The sequence below is a fragment of the Eulemur rufifrons genome, chromosome 1 (assembly GCF_041146395.1).
Source record: "Eulemur rufifrons isolate Redbay chromosome 1, OSU_ERuf_1, whole genome shotgun sequence".
Taxonomy (NCBI): Eukaryota; Metazoa; Chordata; class Mammalia; order Primates; family Lemuridae; genus Eulemur; species Eulemur rufifrons.
The window spans coordinates 24,429,436-24,449,499 of NC_090983.1; the positions used below are offsets into that span (position 1 = coordinate 24,429,436).

General features: G+C 34.9%; 1 protein-coding gene and 1 pseudogene across 2 annotated transcripts in view; both read left to right on the forward strand.

The window, feature by feature from the left end:
- Window positions 1–20,064, forward strand: part of KANSL1L (KAT8 regulatory NSL complex subunit 1 like) — a 115,377-nt gene that overhangs the window by 66,842 nt on the left and 28,471 nt on the right. For both annotated transcript variants that reach the window (XM_069467619.1, XM_069467629.1), the window contains exon 5: window positions 1,232–1,436. In XM_069467619.1, coding sequence (XP_069323720.1) covers window positions 1,232–1,436 — 205 coding nt within the window. The remainder of the gene's footprint in view (window positions 1–1,231; window positions 1,437–20,064) is intronic.
- LOC138380779 (arginine-fifty homeobox-like) lies at window positions 3,986–4,875 on the forward strand (annotated as a pseudogene).

Below are 20,064 nucleotides of genomic sequence, written 5' to 3' on the forward strand. Positions count from 1 at the left end.
GACTGAGGATGTACTTTCATAATAAAAACAAAACAAGGCCGGGCGCGGTGGCTCACGCCTGTAATCCTAGCACTCTGGGAGGCCAAGGCGGGTGGATCGCTCAAGGTCAGGAGTTCGAGACCAGCCTGAGCAAGAGTGAGACGCCGTCTCTACTAAAATAATAGAACGAAATTATCTGGCCAACTAAAATATATACAGAAAAAATTAGCCGGGCATGGTGGCGCATGCCTGTAGTCCCAGCTACTCGGGAGGCTGAGGTGGTAGGATTGCTTAAAGCCCAGGAGTTTGAGGTTGCTGTGAGCTAGGCTGACGCCACGGCACTCACTCTAGCCCGGGCAACAAAGCGAGACTCTGTCTCAAAAAAAAAAAATAAATAAATAAATAAAAATTAAAAAAATAAAAAAAAAACAAGAAGTGTCAAAGTGAAATATCAGAGATACCAACTGTCAAGTTAGTACTTAAGAAAATCAGACATTTCATACTTAATAACCTAGTATACTAGTATAAATGAAGTTAAATTTATGTGGCAAATTTATGAGGGTTAACTTCCTGATGTTCTAATGTTATAAAATATTTGAAATATTTAAATGTAATGTTTAAAAATTAATATGAATAATAACTATGAAATTATTATGTGTCTTTTCATGTGTAGCTTGTGTGATCCATTTCATTATTTTACAGTTTTAGCTTCTGTATTATTAGAGGTTTAAAAAAAATCCTAAAGTATAGTGAGGTTGTAGCTCTGCTTCAAAATTCACTGAAATGGTACGTAGTGCTTATTATAAAAGCAACATGCTGTGAGGAAAATGTGGTTAAAAAAAATAAGAGCAACTAATGATGCAGTGATAAAACTTTAGCCTTTTTTAAGCCTTTAATCTATGTAATTTCACCCATATGCAAAAAGAATTTGATGTAAATAGTTTAAACACTATGTTATATACATGAATTATTGAATTACAATGAACATTGACATACTAGTGAACTCGTGAGCATTTCCTAACTTATGGGATATTTGTTTTGCAGGAGAAAATAGAAGTAGAAATTATTTTCACCATTTTAATATGTAATTCTCCATTAATATCAATTGTTACCACAAAATTGGCTAAAATTAATACTCTTGTCATGATAGACCAAGGCAATTTAAATTTAGTTTTCTTTGTCTTTTTTGTTTGTTTTGTTTTGTTTTGTTTTATTCCCCTTCCTACCTCCCAATTATTTTATGGCATTTCAGTGCTTCAGAGAATTTAGATGAGCTCTCTTCCTCCAGTAGCTGGTTACTTAACCAGAAGCACAGTAAGAAAAGGAGAAAAGACAGGACAAGATTGAAATCTCCATCCTTGACTATCATGAGTACAGCAGCCCGAACAAGGCCACTTCAGAGTTTCCACAAACGAAAACTCTACAGATTGAGCCCTACTTTTTATTGGACTCCACAGGTAAGGCCGCCTTTTGGAAAACATGATCAAAGGTTTCACGGCCAGTGTTATTTCATATACGAGACGATGTGGATTATACACAGTTATTTAGAATGGTTATATGTATAAAACTTAAAAATATAGTTTATTAACGATATAATACATATTAACAATATATAAGTGGGATTTAATAATTTTTAAACATAGCAGTGTGCACTGAAATTTCTCACATCTCCAGTTTTTTTAAAGACTCCACTATTACGCTTAAACTAATTTGAAAGAAAATTAAATGTCAAGATTTTTAAAATGTACTGGTACGGGTAATAAGGGAAACACAAATGTACTACATATCTGTCTTATGAATATTTGCTCAGGTAAAGAAAATCTGCACAGCTGTCAGTTATTTTGGAGGAAATGACATTGCTTTCCTTTTTAGGTTTGGTATTTATTGATCTTGGTGAGCATTCCTTTTCCTTCTTCTACAATATGAGCAATGCAACTTTAGATGTTTTTACTTCACTTTATACAAATTAAATATGCTTCATTAAAAGCATTCATTTGGAAAAGCATATTTTTCATTTTATAAACAAAACTTCTTTCAGTGCACCTCTACACAAGATGTGATGAAGAGCAAAATATGTTGTCTCTAGTTCTTGCTGTATGATATGCATTTCCCTCCATTCTTTTAGATTTCTTAATAATATATGAAAGGAAAAAATTCTTGATATTATTTAATATCGATTATTTCTGATTATCATTATATTAATTTTAGTTATATTTGTATAAAATCAAGATGCTTTTTTCCACAATGCTTTTATCAAGATCCAATTATAAATAGGAATGTGAATTCTGACAAATTAAGTTTTATTAAAAGACTAATTTTTACCATTTAGTGGTTCACCATTTTGAAAATATTCTTTAAAAATTGTTTTATTACATAATTTTAAAAAATTTTACCTAAGTCAACCTAATAGGAAAATGATTTTTAAAGTTTTTTATATATGAAATTATATTTTATTTAATAATTTTTACTTAAAGTTACTGTAAGCAATAGATAAATAACATTTTTGATATGTGATTTTGTAATTTCATAGTCATAAATAGAATTATCTGTCTAAAATATTTTACCTATGAATATGTCATAGTATTCTGTCTGGAAGAAATCTGCTTGAGTAAGTGGTTTGCTAGATTTTACTAAACTAATATATGCTTTGATAATGTAAAAATTGGCCTGGCAAGGTGTGAGCAATTTTAAAACTTTCAGCAAACAAAGGAAGAGAAACCAGTTGTAGGGTTATTTTTACTAGTAGACTACATAATTTACCATATTTGTTACTATGCTAAACATTTGCAGTACATTATTTTAATCATCAAACATGTAACTATTAGGTATTATTAGTCCCACCATCACATACAGAAATTGAGATTTAGGGAGATGAAGTAATTTGCCCAAGGTCAGATTAAGTAGTAAGCAATAAGTCTAATTTCAAAGCTCATGTTCTTACCCATTACATTTATAACAAAAATAAACCAAATCTTTTGTGGGCCTGAACTCAGTAAAGACATTACATTTGGGAGTTTGGTTAGAGAAAGTAAGATATATACATCAAAAAGATGGGCTTTGAAAGATAAGCAGAGATTTGAAGAGTATGGGGGAAAGAAAGCATTTTAAGTGAATGATTGGAACATAGATAAAAAAAGTGACAGAGAATAGCAAATGCCAGCACCTTCAACTTAGCCCCCAAATTTCCAGGCCAATAGTTATTTGCCTTTCTAAACTTCAGTTAAATGTCATTTCTCTCAGAAAGCCTTCTTTGACATCCCCAGAATGGTATACATATTGTTATAGCACCCTGTTTTAACCTCATTATGTTGGAATTCATCATATTATTCTATAATAATCTAGTTATTTTTTTCATTTCTCATTAAATTGTAAGTTTTTAGAGAACAGGGACTATCTTTATTTCTGGATCTACAGGGCCTTGAACAGTACCTGTGCAATAGTATATCCTCAATAAATAATTGTTTAATGTGTTAAAGAATTAAAATAATGGAACATAGGAAAATATTTGAAAACCCATGGAGAGTGGGAGCTCAATGTATGTGTGCATATGTGTGTTTCTTAAATTTGCCTACTGCAAGAGTCTAGAGCAGTGATGTTCCATAGAACTTTCTATAATGATTCCAATGTTCTATATATCTATGCTGTCCAATATGTAGTTCCTAGACACATGTAGCTATTGAGCACATGAAATGTGGCTTATGCAACTGAGGAACTGAATTTTTAATTTATTTTATTTTTATTAATTTAAGTAACCACATGTGGATAATGGTTACCAAATTGGATAGCACAGACTCAAACTTACCCTGATAGCAATGAATATACCTGGCATTCATATCTTGTTTTCTAATATCATTCTCTGCTAAAAGAAACCAGATCTCTTTGGGGGAAGTGGCTGATCTCCAGGGCTGAGGCAGAAAACATATAAGATTAGCCTGACTACTAAAGAAATTGCATTTCTGGATAGACACACCAAGCAGGATTACAAGTGGGCACTCCAAGGGGATTTATGACAGGCCTTCCATCTCAGATTTCAGAAACCCTGTTGAACAGAATGGTCCCAGAGTTTCCCCAGCCAGACCCTTCTACCAACATGATTCCAGCATGAACTTGATGTTACCACAGGATCCAGCTAGCCCCACAATATTGAAGAAGCACCAAGAATGTTCCTCATTCACTCATAAACAGTATGAAAAGTTGGAGGCTCTGTTTGGTCAGACCATGTTCCCAGATAAAAATCTCCAGAAGAAACTAGCTTTGAAATTCAACCTACCAGAGTCAACAGTGAAGGTTTGGTTCAGGAACAGGCGATTCAAATTGAAGCAGCAGCAGCAGCAGCAGCAGCAGCAGCAGCAACAGTAATAACAACCATCAAAGCAACCAAACCAGATTCTTCCACCCGAGAAGAATACACCCACTTCACTCAGAATATCTACCAATCCTTACTCTTTTTTTCCTGTGGTTTTAGATTTCTACAGCTACCTTCCACCTCAGCCCTTTGATCCTTCCAATTGGGCATGGGACTTCATCTTCACTGAGAGTCCCACAAGTGATTTCCAAATACAGGATCCTCAGTTGGAGAGGCTGGTGGCCTCTGCTTCTGCATTATACTCTGATGCTTAAGACATAGGCCAAATTGTAGAAATGTACAGGTTTCCTGATGAGCATAAGATACCCATCTATTCCTTCCACTGTCTATATCAGTATCTCTCACCCACAAGGTCCCAGATAAGAGGAGAGGGTTCCTCTATCAGCACCCTTGCTGTTCCAGCTGTATGTCTATCTCCTGGGCAAACCTGGTCCAGTATGACAAGCCAAGGCTTTGAAGCCTACAGTCTAAGAGACAGCCTGGAATTCCAGAATACCTCCAATATGGTAGACTTTGGATTGCTCTGATCAAAGTACTAATAAATACCAGACCATTTAGAAAAGAGGTTAAGAAAAATTAGCCTGGAACATCTTAATGTTAGCAGAAAGTAAGGAAGTGTTAAAAAAAAATGATTAGAAGGATATTGAAAAGAACATAGGAGCTAGCTAGAAGAGGCTCCTACTGGCCAAAGCTAGGAGTATTTGAGCATCAAAATAAATAAGGACAGTATTGAACCATTGAAAAAATAGAAATACATGAATCCATACTGATGAAAGATAGATAAAGAAATAAGTTGGGAAAAGGGAAGACTTTTCTCTATAGTAGGATGCAGATTAATAAATGTGGAATAAGTGATAAAATCAGAGAATCAATTTGCAATCATCACAATAAAGATTCATTGGGCAAGAATCACTGATGGGTAATAAATCTGAGATCAGGCTTGAAGAGGAGTTTGATGAGAACAGGATATTTGCACAGTGCTATTTTAAAGTGTCTTCCCCCAGTTGCCAGGGGCACATAGTAACTACATGATAGAGAGTCAGACAATACTTTGCCTGAATGATCAAAACTAATGTCACCTGTGAGGATACAATATCACTATGGAGTATTCTGGCCAGGGATGCATAACCTGAATTTAATCAAAGCCCAAATCAGAAACAGACTGTTAAAAAACAACTGACAGGCTAGGTGCAGTGGCTTATGCCTTATAATCCTAGTATTCTGGGAGGCCGAGGCAAGAGGATTGCTTGAGGCCAGGAGTTCCAGACCAGCCTGAGCAAGAGCAAGATACTGTCTCCATAAAAAATAAAAAACTTAGCCAGGCATAGTAACGCACGCCTATAGTCCTAGCTACTTGGGAGGCTGAGGCAGGGGAATCGCTTGAGCCCAGGAATTTGAGGTTGCCTTGAACTATGATGACGCCACTGCACTCTAGCTCAGGTGACAGAGTGAGATACCATCTCCAAAAAAAAAAAAAACAAGGAAAAGAAAAGACAAAAACTGGCTAGTATTCTTTTAAAAATGTCAATGTCATAAAAGCCAGGAAAGGCTGAGGAGTTGTTCTAGATTGAAAGAGAGACTAAAAAGATATATAACAACTAAATGAATATATGAAATCTAGAGCAGAATTCTTTTGGAAGGAAAAAAATTATTGGAACAATTGAGAAAACTGGACTCCTGATAGTAGATTAGACAAAAATATTTTATCAATGTTGAATTTTCTAGATGTTATTATTTTTCAGTTATGTAAGAACATATCCCTATTCTAGAAAACATATTGACATATTAAGGAGTAAAGTGACTAAGGCAGCCATTGTATGTAATAAATTAACTCCTCTTCTAGAATGGTACTAGCTATGTACCATCCTTGGAAGAATTGAGAAATAATAATTTAAATCATTTTCTGTAGCACTTAACTCTCTAGTAGAATATCGGTTGAAAAAAAGGCAATAGAGAGAGGTAGGAGTCTTCTGGTAGTAGGTAGGATATAGTAGATAGTTGGGTAATCATGACTCCCACTGCAACAACTAGGGGAAAAAGTGTATAAATTACAAAAAAAAAAATCATACTATTAAAAACATCGGTGAGACCTCTGCTTTCAGCTCCAACATGTAAAGAAATTGGAAATCATCACTCTTGTTCTTACAGCAAGAAAAGGGTGAACAGGTTGAAAATTAGTGCCTTTTCATGGGCCCATCAAAGAATTGAGGTTGCAGGGCAAACTGCCTCTGAAATATGGAGACAGGCAAATCCAGAGAGTCACAGCCAAGATTTGCTTACCTGGAGCAGAAGCCACAACAACCATAAACAAGCTGGTAGGAACACTTAAATGGTAATTTTGATGAATTGCTTGAGGTGCAGTGTTGGCGAGCTTTAGAGTGAGAAACTCCTGGAGACCACAGTCTTGAGAAGACCCCAACACTTTCATGGACTTTACTTCTAGGTACCCCACTAGGTTCTTACAGTGAAGAGCCAGCAGATCCCTAGTGGCTTTACCATGGAAGGGAAGAGTAACCATGGTGAAATAAGCCAGAGCATGCTCTAACAAAGGCCTACTCTTCTGGGGAAAAGACTTTACCAGAGCTTTATACCACCTGGGGGAAGAGCATATCTCACACTCCCACTCCCTGTAGCCGCCTTCTCTCACTGAAGAGGAGTGGGGGTGGAAAATAAGACACACTTGTTAAGGTCACAGCTCAGGGACAGAGACACACTAAAAGGCTGAGATTTAATCATAAGATTATATAATAAAATGCTTCCCTTCCCCCACACTACCACTATACCAACAGGTTACAGCTGCAAGGCATATACTCTGAGGGGGAGTACTTAAGGAAGTCAAAAGTCACCAGAGGAGACAAAAAACAAGAACACTAGAGGAATCTGAGGTCTCTGGCACCTACAGATACAGCAAACATTAACCATAGCCAACTCTTAGCCAGATTAACATAACACCACAATAAAGACTTGTTTACGTCAGCCACTATTACATAATACATCATTTCACTTTTCAACAAAAAATTACAAGGCATGCGAAGAAAAACGCACTCTAAAGAGACAAAGTAATCATTTGAACCAGGTTGAAATATGACAAAGATGTTTGAATTATCAGACAGAAAAATCTTAAATAACTATGATTAATATGTTAAGGGCTTTAATGGATAAAGTGAAAAACATGCAAGAACAGATGCGTAATGTGAGCAGAGAGATGGAAATTCTTAATCACAATCAAAAGTAAATGCTAGACATCAAAAACACTGTACCTTATGTCAGGCATGCTTTTGATCGTCTCATCAGTAGTCTGCACATGGCCAAGGAAAGAATCAGCCAGGGTAGATAGGTCATAGAAACGTCACAGATTGAAATGCAAAGAGAAAAAAGAATGAAAAGACAAGAAGAAAACAGCTAAGAATTTGGGGGCAATTTCAGATGATGTATCAGATATGCAATTGGAATATCAGAAAGAGAGAATAGAGCAGAAGAAATATTCGAAGTAATAATGAATGAGACTTTTCCAAAATCAATGACAAACACCAAATTACACATCTAGGAAACTCTAAGAGAACGTCAAACGGGAAATATTTTAAAATATGCACTTAGGCGTAACATATTCAAACTGCAAAAAAACTAAGACAAAGAAAATCTTGAAAAAAATCCAGATAGAAAAACATCTTGCTTATAGAAGAACAAGGATAAGAATTACAGCTGACTTTTCATCAGAAACCATGTAAGCAAAAAGAAAGGGAAGTGAAATATTTAATGTGTTGAAAGAGAAAAACCAAAACAACTGCTGTAGTGGGCAGAATTATGTCCCCCAAAAGATATGTCAATGCCCTAACTTCTGGTACCTAGGAATGTGACTGTTATGGGTTGATTTATGTCCCTAAGAACTCATATGTTGAAGTTCTAAGCCCTAGCATCTCAGAATGTGACCTAATTTGGAAATAGGTTTATTACAGATATAATTAGTTAAGATGAGGTAATTAGGGTAGGCTCAAATCCAATATGACCGATGTTCTTTTAAAAGGGGGAATTTGGACACTGATGCATACATACAGGGTGAACGCTACATAAAGATAAAAACTGAGGTCATAATGATGATTCTACAAGCCAAGAAACATCAAAAATTGGCAGTACACACCAGGAGTTAGGGAAGAGGCCCAAAAGATTCTTTCTTTTAGTCCTCAAAAGAAACCAACTGACATCTTGATCTGACTTCTAGCCTCCAGAACTAGAAAACAGTAAATTTCTGTTATTTAAGCCATTCATTTGTGGTTCTTCATTATGGCTGACCTAGCAAATACAGTGAACTTATTTGTCAATAGGGTCTTTATAGTCGTAATAAAGTTAAGGGTCTCGAGATAAAATCATTTTGGATTTAGGATGGGCCCTAAATCCAGTGTCTGTTACCCTTAAAAGAGAAAAGGAAGAGAGATTTGAGGTAGAGACACAGAGAAGAAGGCTATGTGAAGATGAAGGCAGAGATTTGAGTCATGCTAACACAAGTGAAAGAATGCCAGGAGCCACAGAAGCTGAAAGAGGCAAGGAAAGATTCTCCCCTAGAGCATTCAGAGGAAGTGTAGCTCTGTCAATATTTCAGTTTCAAACTTTTGACCTTCAGAACTATGACAGAATAAATTTCTGTTGCTTTAAGCCACTCAATTTATGGTAATTTATTATGGCAGCTCTAGGAAACCAACACAGCATTTGGTACTAGGAAGCAGGGTGCTGCTGTAACAACCTGAAATTGTGGAAGTGGCTTTGGAATTGGGTAATGGACAAAGGCTGGAAGAATTTTAAGGTGCGTGATAGGAAAAGCCTAGATTCTTGTGAATGCTCAGAAGGAAGTGAGGAGAATGGAAGACAAAGCTGCTGTCATCTTAGAGAGTACATACATCATCATGAAAGAATGTTGCCAGAAATATGAATGTTAAAAGTGCTTTTGGTGAGATTTCAGAGGGGAAGGAGGAACATGATATTGGAAACCGGAGGAAAGCTGATCCTTGTTATAAAGTAGTAGAGAACTTGGCTGAATTATATTCTACTGTGGGGTGGAAAATAGAACTTTTAAGTGATGAATTTGAATACTTAACTGAGGAAATTTCTAACCAAAGTGTAGGATTTGTTACCTAGTTTTCCCTTGCTCCTTCTAGTAAAATGTGACAGGAAAGAGATAAATTAAGTAAGGAACTGTTAGGTAAAAAGGAACCAGACCTTGATGATTTGGAATATTTTCAGTATATTACAAAAAAATGATATAGCATACTCTGAAGATAACCCAGAGCATGGGCAAACTTTTGCTGGAGAGATTAGGTATATAACTCATGGATCCAATCAACCATCTCAGCAGAAGCCAGGAATAGAAATAGGGTTATACAGAATCTTTGGAGAACCCTCTTGAATAACATGAATCCTCTTGATATGTGTGGGAGTCCCACAAAGGTTTTGAGAATTTTATACCAGCAGAAACGCTACCAGCTTAAAGTGAAAGGGACAAAGAGTAGACAAAATGAAAGAAGGTTGTCAGACCCCCAAAATTTTACAGGCAGGAAATGGACTGATAGAACTACTCAGTTGCAAAGGAAGGTAGATCAAGAAAAAGGAAGGTAAATCATAGACCTAAATGTGAAAGGAAAACAATAAAACTTCTAAAAGAAAACATAAGAATGTCTTCTTGTCCTTGGGGTGCATCACTTCTTAAATAGGATACAAACATCACTAATCAGAAAAGATTGTTAATTTGGGATTTGTCTTATCCTTGAGATCTTGACACTGAGGCCACAGGTTTTGTTTTGGTTTTTTTTTGTCTTGTTTTTCTGAGAAATGGGGTCTTGCTCTATTGCCCAGGCTGGAGTGCCGTGGCATGAATACAGAGTGGCATGAATATAGCTCACAGTAACCTTGAACCTTGGTTTCAAGTGATTCTCCTACCTTAGCCTCTGAAGTAACTGGAACTATAGGTGTGTGACACTATGCCTGGCTAATTTTTAAATTTTTTTTGGAGATGGGGTCTTGCTATATTGTCCAGGTTGGTCTTAAACTCCTGGCCTCAAGTGTGAGGATTTGATCTTTGCACTGATGTCATTTCTTACTATGAGAACCCTTTGCTCTTTGGAGTAGCTGGAAATGGGAAACAGTATTATTTTCGAACCCAGAAAGTCTTGGCTCTGTTTCCTCTAAATTCTGCCTGAAAATGTAACAGCTTGTTTTTAAGCTCATCCTACTTCATCCATACTTTACCATAGGCAATTAAATGAAACCATTTTGTATTTTGCACATTCTGCCTAGAAACCTTAGCCGCCTCTATGAGTTCATTATGTACTCTTTCTATCCTCCTCATTTTTGTAGGCAACTGTTACACTAATTGTTCTGTCAGAGCAATAAGATGAAAGAAATAGAAGTATAAAAACTGGAATAATTATTAAGAATAATTATTCGCAGAGGTTATGATCCCTTTGCTAGACAGGATTTAAAAAAGCATAAATTAGTATGCATTTTTACTTGATACTGCTCTTTTTATAATATTAATCTCTAATGAGAATGTCAAATGATAATAATAGCTAATATTTATTAAGCAATTGTTATGTGCCAGGTACTATTTTGAATTCTAAATGCTTTACATGTATTTCTTACTTAATATTCATATCCCATTTTCTTTGGGGAAGCTGAAGCACAAAGTGGAAGGAAAAGATGTACATATTTAGCATTATTTAAATGTGTATAAATACAAGTTTGGTAGTTTTCTCTTAAGTGTTAATGTTGAGTCTTTCACAAGCATGAGTTAAACATCTGATTTGAATCTTTTATGGGTTGTTTCAGACTGTTTCTTCCTATGAAATGTTAGCCCATATCAACAATTGTTAAAACTCCACATAGTTTCTAAGACTGTTTAAAAATGTTTGGCTCCCTTATTCTTCTAGATGAGTCATATCTTTTGCTGTCTAAGCCTACTTATTCATTACGAGGACACTTTAGTTTATTCTTGGAGAACCTGTGCTTTTTTTAATCCCTGATAATGTTGCTTAATCTATCTAGAATATAGATGTATCTTTAGATCCAGAAAATGCATTGTCAGGCATAGATATCAGATAAGATGTAAAAATGTTCATCAGAATAATATCATAGTATAAATCTTAAAATGTAAATGTGGCTAATAGCATTCTTCAGAATTTCACTTGCAATTAAGAATTAAAGAAAAGTGTTTATCTGACCATATACTTCTTCAGCCCCTTCTTGATGCTCTGTATACCCAATTACCATGTAACTTTAGGCCCTATACTGTTGGTTTCTCAGCCTTAGGTAACTGAAGCCACCCTAACTCCTGGCAAGGGGAGTTCTTTATCCCATCGGGAAAGGACAACAGAGGTTTCTTGCATCCAAAGTTAGAATTTCCAATGCAGTTTTCTATATAAACAGATTGTGGGTGATTAGATATACAAATCATTTATATAGGACACTAATAGTAACAATTCTATTTTGAATTAGGATAGTGGGCTTATTTTATAATAAGACTTTAGCTAATAAACGTAAATGTTTGAGCAAGAATAAGAAATATATTCAATCAGTTAGATCAGAGGTTATTTTATATGAAATTGATAAAAGTAGAGATGATTGGTTGAGGCCCAGAGTATTATTTGGTCATGCACCCAACTATCTTCCTCCATACTGGGAGGATGGAGGGGTGGTAGTGATGATTACTTCTTCCCTGATAATACTTGCAGCCCCTGAACATAAATTATAAATCGCTGTAATGTAAGTATCAGCTACATGACCTGGGCAGAATTTTTAAATAAATGAAACCGTATTTGCACTTGTATTTTATCACCCCCCTCATGGTGTTTCCCACCCCTCTGGTATTTAGTATTCTTATGTAAGTTTCCTATTTACCCATGGTATTCTTCAAGTTCCCCAACTTATTTTTTTGTTTTCTTCTCCTTATTTCCATACAAATATAACTAATCTATTTTGTCACTAAGTGACCTGCTAATCTCTGGTAAACCACTTACCAATGATACTGTTACTCTGAAGGCTGTTTGTATTTTGAGAAGCTTGTCTTGCATAAAGTAGTGAATTAAATATAAAATAGTCACATTATGACTCTGGAATGCTGGTTGGGAAACTATTTTGAGCAGAATTTTTTCATTATTTATAAATTTTAGCATGTAATCCACAGCCATTTTGTATATATTTATGTAAACAGCTGTAGATCTAACATTTAAAAATTGAAGTAAAATTTTAAATTAAGAATAACTACTATAACCTTTAAGAAATAAGGCAGAACTATTCCTATTTTAATTTCTGTTCATCTGTGTTCTTTTATATATTTCCTATGGCAAATTTATAAAAGTAGTGTTTGTAGATATTCAGTAGTCAATCTTATCATTATTGTTTCCTAGATTCTCAAATCATAATGCTGATGGTTTAATAAAATAATCCAGTTGTATAAATTAAGGTATATACGATAAAATTTTCCTTTGAAGGTTTTCATTTCCTTTTTAAAAAATGAAATGATTAAGTTTGTAAACTTTGTTTATGAAAATGCAGGATACTTTTTTGACCAAATAATAAAAGAATTGAGAAGAAAAACTTGAGGTAACAAATAATGACACTGAAGGAGAAAATAGGTTAATTCCATGATATGGGAGGCATCTGATTAAATGAGGAAAAGGAGGTGACTTAAGGGTCACTTAAGTAGTATTCTTATCTTATTGGGAAGCCAACTCTTCTTCTTCCGTGCCATACCTACTTCAACTCCATCTACTGGAGAATCTGCTTTGGACAATGGGAAGTATTTTGGTTGAGGATTTCCTTACCTTGCTGCAACAATTCTATTACTCCAGGGACCTTTATGGGTTGAGCTGGAGAGATAAATTTATAGCATGTATAACATTACTCCTATGAAGAAATATGCTTTATATAATTGTAGATAAATCTGGAACGTACTAAATTATAGTCTTAGAGTTATTTCTGATAGGGAAGCAGAACATTTTAGTGGTTTCATGCATGGGTTCTGGAAGATACACTGGATTGAAATCCCAGCTCTACTTCTTAATGATAGTGTACAGTATTGTGCAGATTACTTACTGCCTTGTTTTCCTCATCCATAAAAATAGGGCTTCCTTCACATTGGCTACATTCAGCTGGAGGGCCAGCTGCCCTGGAAGAAGCTGGCCTCACTCATCTGGCAGGTGGTGCTGGCTGTTGGCTGGGGCAACTCAGTTCTCCTCCTTGTGGCCTCTCATGCTGCATGAGCTAGAATGGCTTCCTCCCATGGCACCTCAGGACAGTGCTCCAAGATGACAAGGAGAAAGTTACAAGCCTCTTGAAGCCTAGGCCCCAGATCTCAAATAACATCATTTCCACTGCATTCTATAGGACAAAGAAAGTGACTTGGCAAGCCCAGATTCAAGGGGATGGAGAAACAGACACCATCTCTAGAAGGAAGTTGCAGCAAAAGGGCATACATACAGGGATAGAAGGAATTTGTGACCCTTACTATTAAGCAATCTTCCCCTTGGGATCTGCTTTAGGGCACATGGGTAACCCCAAATTAAGACATTAGCCGAATCAAGCAATGAAGAAAAGAAAAAAAAATAAGCCTACCTTTTAGAGTTGTGTTGATATTAAATAGGATAACATTTGAAAGTTACTTAGCCCCATACCTGGCATATAAGTCCTCACCAAATGTTAATCATGATGGTAATGATTCAATGATTAGGACAACATCAAGGAATCAGTGACAGTTTTGGTGGGGAGGAGTGAAGTGACAAAAATATTAATAATGAAAGATTAAACTTGCTGCCTTTGAACAGGCCAATTCACAGTGGAGAGAGATTATAGAAACAAATCAGTTAAGAGACTTATAATAAATTAGATGTAAGGTTATAAAGAGTTGGAGTGAAGGTAGTGGAATAAAATAGACAGATGTAAAAAACATTTTGAAGAAGAAATAACTAGTTTTCTGAACTGATTTGATATGGTTAAAGGAACGTTTTCAAAGAGAAGAGGAAGAGAAATAAGGGGCAAAGCAAATTATGGTATTGCTGAGTTGACTTTGTAAAATCTCCAAGTCAAGTCATAATAGTAACTCATATCATGGATTAAGAAGCAGTGGAAGATGAGCCAAGTCTATTGTCATCTCATTCATAATTCTGTAAGCTCCATTGTAAGGTGCATGAGTGAAACATTTTATATCAATCTTTCAGAACACAAATAAACCCTAAGTCACATGCTTTAAAGTTATGTGATCCTCAGTTATATGTGTTTTCTCCATGGCCCATTCTTCATGTGGTGTGTTAATTCTTGCAAGGCACCGAGGAAAGAATGGCAAATATTCTCAATCTCTTTTGCTTATTTCAATTGTCAAAAGCTCTGTTTGAGAAATATTTTGACATCTGGGCTTGGGGAAGGGAATGCTATGATTAATTAGAAATGCTTACCACAAATGAAGGAAAGGCTAGTAGCAGACATTGTATATTATTTTGCCATTCCTATACTAAGGTACCATTATATCAACACTAACATGTTAAAATGACTAATTCACTTTCCATATTTCTTAGAAGGTAATAAATAAATACATAAATTAATGCATTGCTTTATTGTTTACAGATGACTTGCCTATGCAATTTGGGAGTTGCTTAGCAAATGGGAATAATATATCTTTAGTTTCTTGAAAAATCTTAGGGAAACTGAGCCAGTACTAGTTTGCATACTTCTTAATAATATCCAAAATAATCTATGTTAAAATGTTAAATCTTTTAGTAGCTTTATTCACTTTAATAAACATTTTTAGAAAAATGCCTCAAAATATGTTAATTTTTTTTAAACATTTAAAACATTTCTAAGCATGAAACATTTTAATTCATTATTTCACTAATAGTGTTTTTTGTAGCCTACTACACACGTTCTTCTTATTCCTAGGCTGCTTTATTAGTTACCCACTTTGTGTTTTCCCACTAGAAAAGCTGTATACATAAAGAATGTGGATATGTAACCAGTCTTCTTTCAGAATTCTTAAAAATTAAAAATACGTTGTTTGTATGACCACAGTTGAGTCTTTACAAAGGACAAAATATTTTAATTATCTACCACATAACAGTCAATAACCATGTGAATTATAGTTCTGACTTTTAATAGATTATCTTCAGAAAAATAGATATATAAATCTTATAATAGTATTCTATTGTTTTAAGGAAAATCTTTAACTTTTTGGTATTATAATGTGATTTACTGCTGTGATGCTACTGTGCTCTGCCAGTTATATCCTCACTATTGCTGATAAATCTTAGAGATAGTAATTTTTCAACTTTATTGCTCAGTCAGTATAGTTCTTAGGGTTTTGTATTTACCTCCCAGCTCCTTGCTGTGCCATAACTTTCCCCCTCTTCCTTAAAAATAAAACCCAAATTATATAGAGTGGCAATGTGTTATGCTAAAAATATACATTTTCCTATAAATGACCATAGAGAAAAAAAGGGCAATGTTATACCCTTAAATTTGAAAAGGACAATTTTTTTGTAAATCCAATTGTTTTCTCAATTTTCTTTTTGGATTATTTACTGCTAATGTATAGAAATATAATTTATTTTTGGGGCCGGGCGCGGTGGCTCACGCCTGTAATCCTAGCACTCTGGGAGGCCGAGGCGGGTGGATTGCTCAAGGTCAGGAGTTCGAGACCAGCCTGAGCGAGACCCCGTCTCTACTAAAAATAGAAAGACATTATATGGACACCTAAAAATCTATATAGAAAAAATTAGCCGGGCATAGTGGCGCATGCCTGTAGTCCCAGCTACTCGGGAGGCTGAGGCAGTAGGATCGCTTAAGCCCAGGAGTTTGAGGTTGCTGTGAGCTAGGCTGACGCCACGGCACTCACTCTAGCCTGGGCAACAAAGTGAGACTCTGTCTCAACAAAAAAAAAAAAAAAAAAAAAAAAAAAAAAAGAAATATAATTTATTTTTGTATATTAATCTTGTGCCCTGCAATTTTTCTGAATTCATTTAATAGCTGTAATAGCTTTTTTATGGGTGCTTTGGGATTTTCTATATCTCAGAGCATATCTTCTACAAATAGAGTTTTATTTCTTTCTTTACAATTTGGATGTCATTTAATTTTTTTCTTGCCTAATTGCTCTGGCTAGAACTTCCAGGACAGTGCTGGATACTAGTAGTGAAGGTAAAGAAGATAAGGTCATCCTTGTCTTGTTCCAGATCCTAGGGGAAAAGCTTTCAGTCTTTCATTATTGAGTATGATGTAAACTATGGGTTTTTCATATATGTCCTTTATCATTTTGAGGAAATTCAGTTCACATGTTTGTGAGTATATCTCTTGGAAGAGTCCCAGAAGGTGAATTGGTAGGACAAAAAATATTTACATTCACAAATTTTTTTTTCCAAATTGCCCTCAGTGTGGAATTGAACCAAATTACACTCCTACCAGCAATACATGAGAATGACTGTTTCTCCACATCTTTAGACTGACCATTTTTGCATATGTTTAAGAGCCATTTTTGTTTTCTTTCTGTGATCTGAGATATCCTTTGCCTATTTTTCTGTTGAGGATTTGTTGCTTGTTTCTTATTGAATTTGTAGAAACTCTTCATATATATTAGGAAGATTATATTTATATTACATACTTTTCCTCATATATACATACATATTAAGGAAATTTGCCCTTTGTTATGATTTGCTTTTTTTTTTTCCGGTTTGTCTTATGTTTTCACTTTGCCTAATGTTTTTTTTTTCCCCCATGCAAAAGGTTTTTTTTATCTTTATTTTTATGTGGTTGAACTTTTCAATCATTTTACTATGGCTTCTGGATTTTGAGTCAGAATTCAAAATTTTTTCCTCATTTTGAGTCATAAAATAATTCTCTTGCATTTTTTTTTATTGTTTTATTTGTTTGTTTGTACTAGAGATTCTTTGATTGACCAGTATTATTAATACTTGATCAGGAGAAATTTCAAAGGACTACATAAGATGTTGTAATCCAAATGGCATTTCACCCATAACAAAAGAAATTGTACAATTATCTTTCCTTCAGGCTTTTAAGTAAATTTCAAGTTACTATACATTGCATTTAAATGGCTACAGTTCTTAGCATGCTCCCACACTTTCCTTTCACACTGTTTTAGCACAAGGTTAGTTAGAATCTGCTTAACATGAATGAGATTTGGGGGACGCAGAATTCTACTAGGTTAAGTCTGCCAGTTGACAAGTCCTATCCATGTATGCAAAACCTGTGTATGCTAAATTTCTAGTCTTTCCATTCAGGAAGAACTATTGGGGAAATAGTCCTTCATACGTAATACCAGAGGCACATACAGCTATTTAGAATAATCTATTTATTATGTTTTTCCTCTTTGTTTTCTTCCCTCCCTTCTTTTATTTTCTAGTTAAGAAATACAAAGTACCTACTATGTGCCACACAATGCCTACACATTGGAGATACCATGATGAACATGATTTAAAGGTTCTTGCCTTCATGGAGCTTATATTCAATGGGAAGAGAAAAACAATATAAATTTTAACTAATGATATGATTTGGAAAAAAATATAGAACTAAAGGAGATAGAGTTTTCTGGGGGAAAGGGGAGTTTATTTTAGATACGATAGCATGAAGGTCTTTCTGGAGTAATTGACATTTGATTAGAGACTTGATTGAAGGGAAGAGGGAACAAGCCACACAGAAGTCTAGATAGAGTTAAAGCATGCCAGTATATCTGAGTGATTAAACTATGAGCAAAAATCAGCAGCAAGAAAGGCTGAGAGAATATAGCTGACCTTGGTGGAAAGAACTAATTCGAAGAGCAGAAAATAACTTCCAGAATGGCCTATTGTAATATAAAAGTACCTTTAGAAATTAAAAATTGCTGGAATTAAAATTTTAGTATAAGAATTGGAATATAAGGTCAAAGAAATCTCCCAGAACACAGAGAAAAATTGAACATGAGTATTTCCCACAGCTAAAAAGAAGATACATGTCTTCAGTTTGAAAAGGTCCACAAGGCCGGGCACGGTGGCTCACGCTTGTAATCCTAGCAATCTGGGAGGCCAAGGCGAGCAGATCATTTGAGCTCAGGAGTTCGAGACCAGCCTGAGCAAGAGCGAGACACTGTCTCTACTAAAAAAAATAGAAAGAAATTAGATGGACAACTAAAACTATATAGAAAAAAATGAGCTGGGCATGGTGGCGCATGCCTGTAATCCCAGCTACTCAGGAGGCTGAGGCAGAAGGATTACTTGAGCCCAGGAGTGTGAGGTTGCTGTGAGCTAGGCTAATGCCATGGCACTCTAGCCCGGGCAACAGAATGAGACTCTATCTCAAAAAAAAAAAAAGAAAAAAGAAAAGATCCACAAACTGTTCAGCATTATGAATTAAAACAAATAGCCCATGCCTGAATAGATTCTCATGAAATTTCTGAATATCTAAAACATAAGATCTTAAAGCATCTGAAGGGAAAATAAAGCTAACAAAAGCAATGCATGACCTATAATGAATAAGAATGAAACTGCCACTGAAATTCTCATTAATGACTCTAGATGATAGAAGAAAATGGAGCAATGTCTCCAAAGTTCTGAAGGAAAATTATTTTGAACCTAGGAGTAAAATAAAATTGTCATTATTTTGAGATGAAATAATTTCATAGAAAAATACAACAGAATCAATAAATTATTAGAACTAAAACCATTTCTCCTCGTAAGTAATAACCAATTAGAAATATAATTAAAAAACAAGATACATTCCCAAAAGCAGATTGTCAGTTTTCTGAAACTTGACGAAAAATACATAAGACTGCTATAGAAATTAAAGTTTTTATACAGGATATAAAATAAAGTCTCAGTGGGAGACATTCAGTTTCCTGAATTGAAGGTAATCTTAGTCAAAATTTTAAGTGGATTTTTTTTTAAACTTAGTAACTTATTCAAAAATGAATATTGACAAGTAAAGGTCCATGAATAGCAACTTAAGTGTACTTTCAAAAAAAAGGGGGGAGTGTGGATAGGTGGTAGGACTACTAGATGCTGACTTACAGTAATACAGTATATGGGAACTGGCTCAATATAGACAAAGGGACCCAGAATGAGATTTCCAGGACAATACCATTTATGTAGATTTAAATATCAAAATTACAGTATGTTCTACAATAATACATACAAATAAAAGGATCCAGATCAGACACATTACAATGGTTGCCAGTGGGGGGAGGGGAAATGAAAGAGAATATAGGAGAATGAGGATTAAAAGAGAATATAAAACAATAGTATTTTATCATCTTGTGACTATATCACAACTTGTTTATCCATTCATCTGCTGTTGGACATTTGGGTTGCTGGTTGGGGCTATTATGAATAAAGCTGCTATAAATATTCTTGTACAACTTTTTGTGTCATTGTTTTGGATGGTATCATTTTACATTACCATCAGCAATATATGAGCATTCCACTTGTTCCCTCTCCTTACTATAACAAAATATTATCAGTCCTTTTCATTTTAGCCATTCTTGTGGTATCACATGTAAATGGTGCTTACTTTTGGGTTTAATTGCCTTTGTTTTTCTAGCTTAAAGTGATAACTTATAAAATTGATGTTCAGTCATTCTTTTTTTCTAATATGAGTAAATAATGCTGAAATTTTCCTTTTGAGCACTGCTTCAGCATCACACAAACTTCAATTATGTTTTCAGTTCAAAATATTTCTAATTGCTTATCTGACTTCTTCTTTGA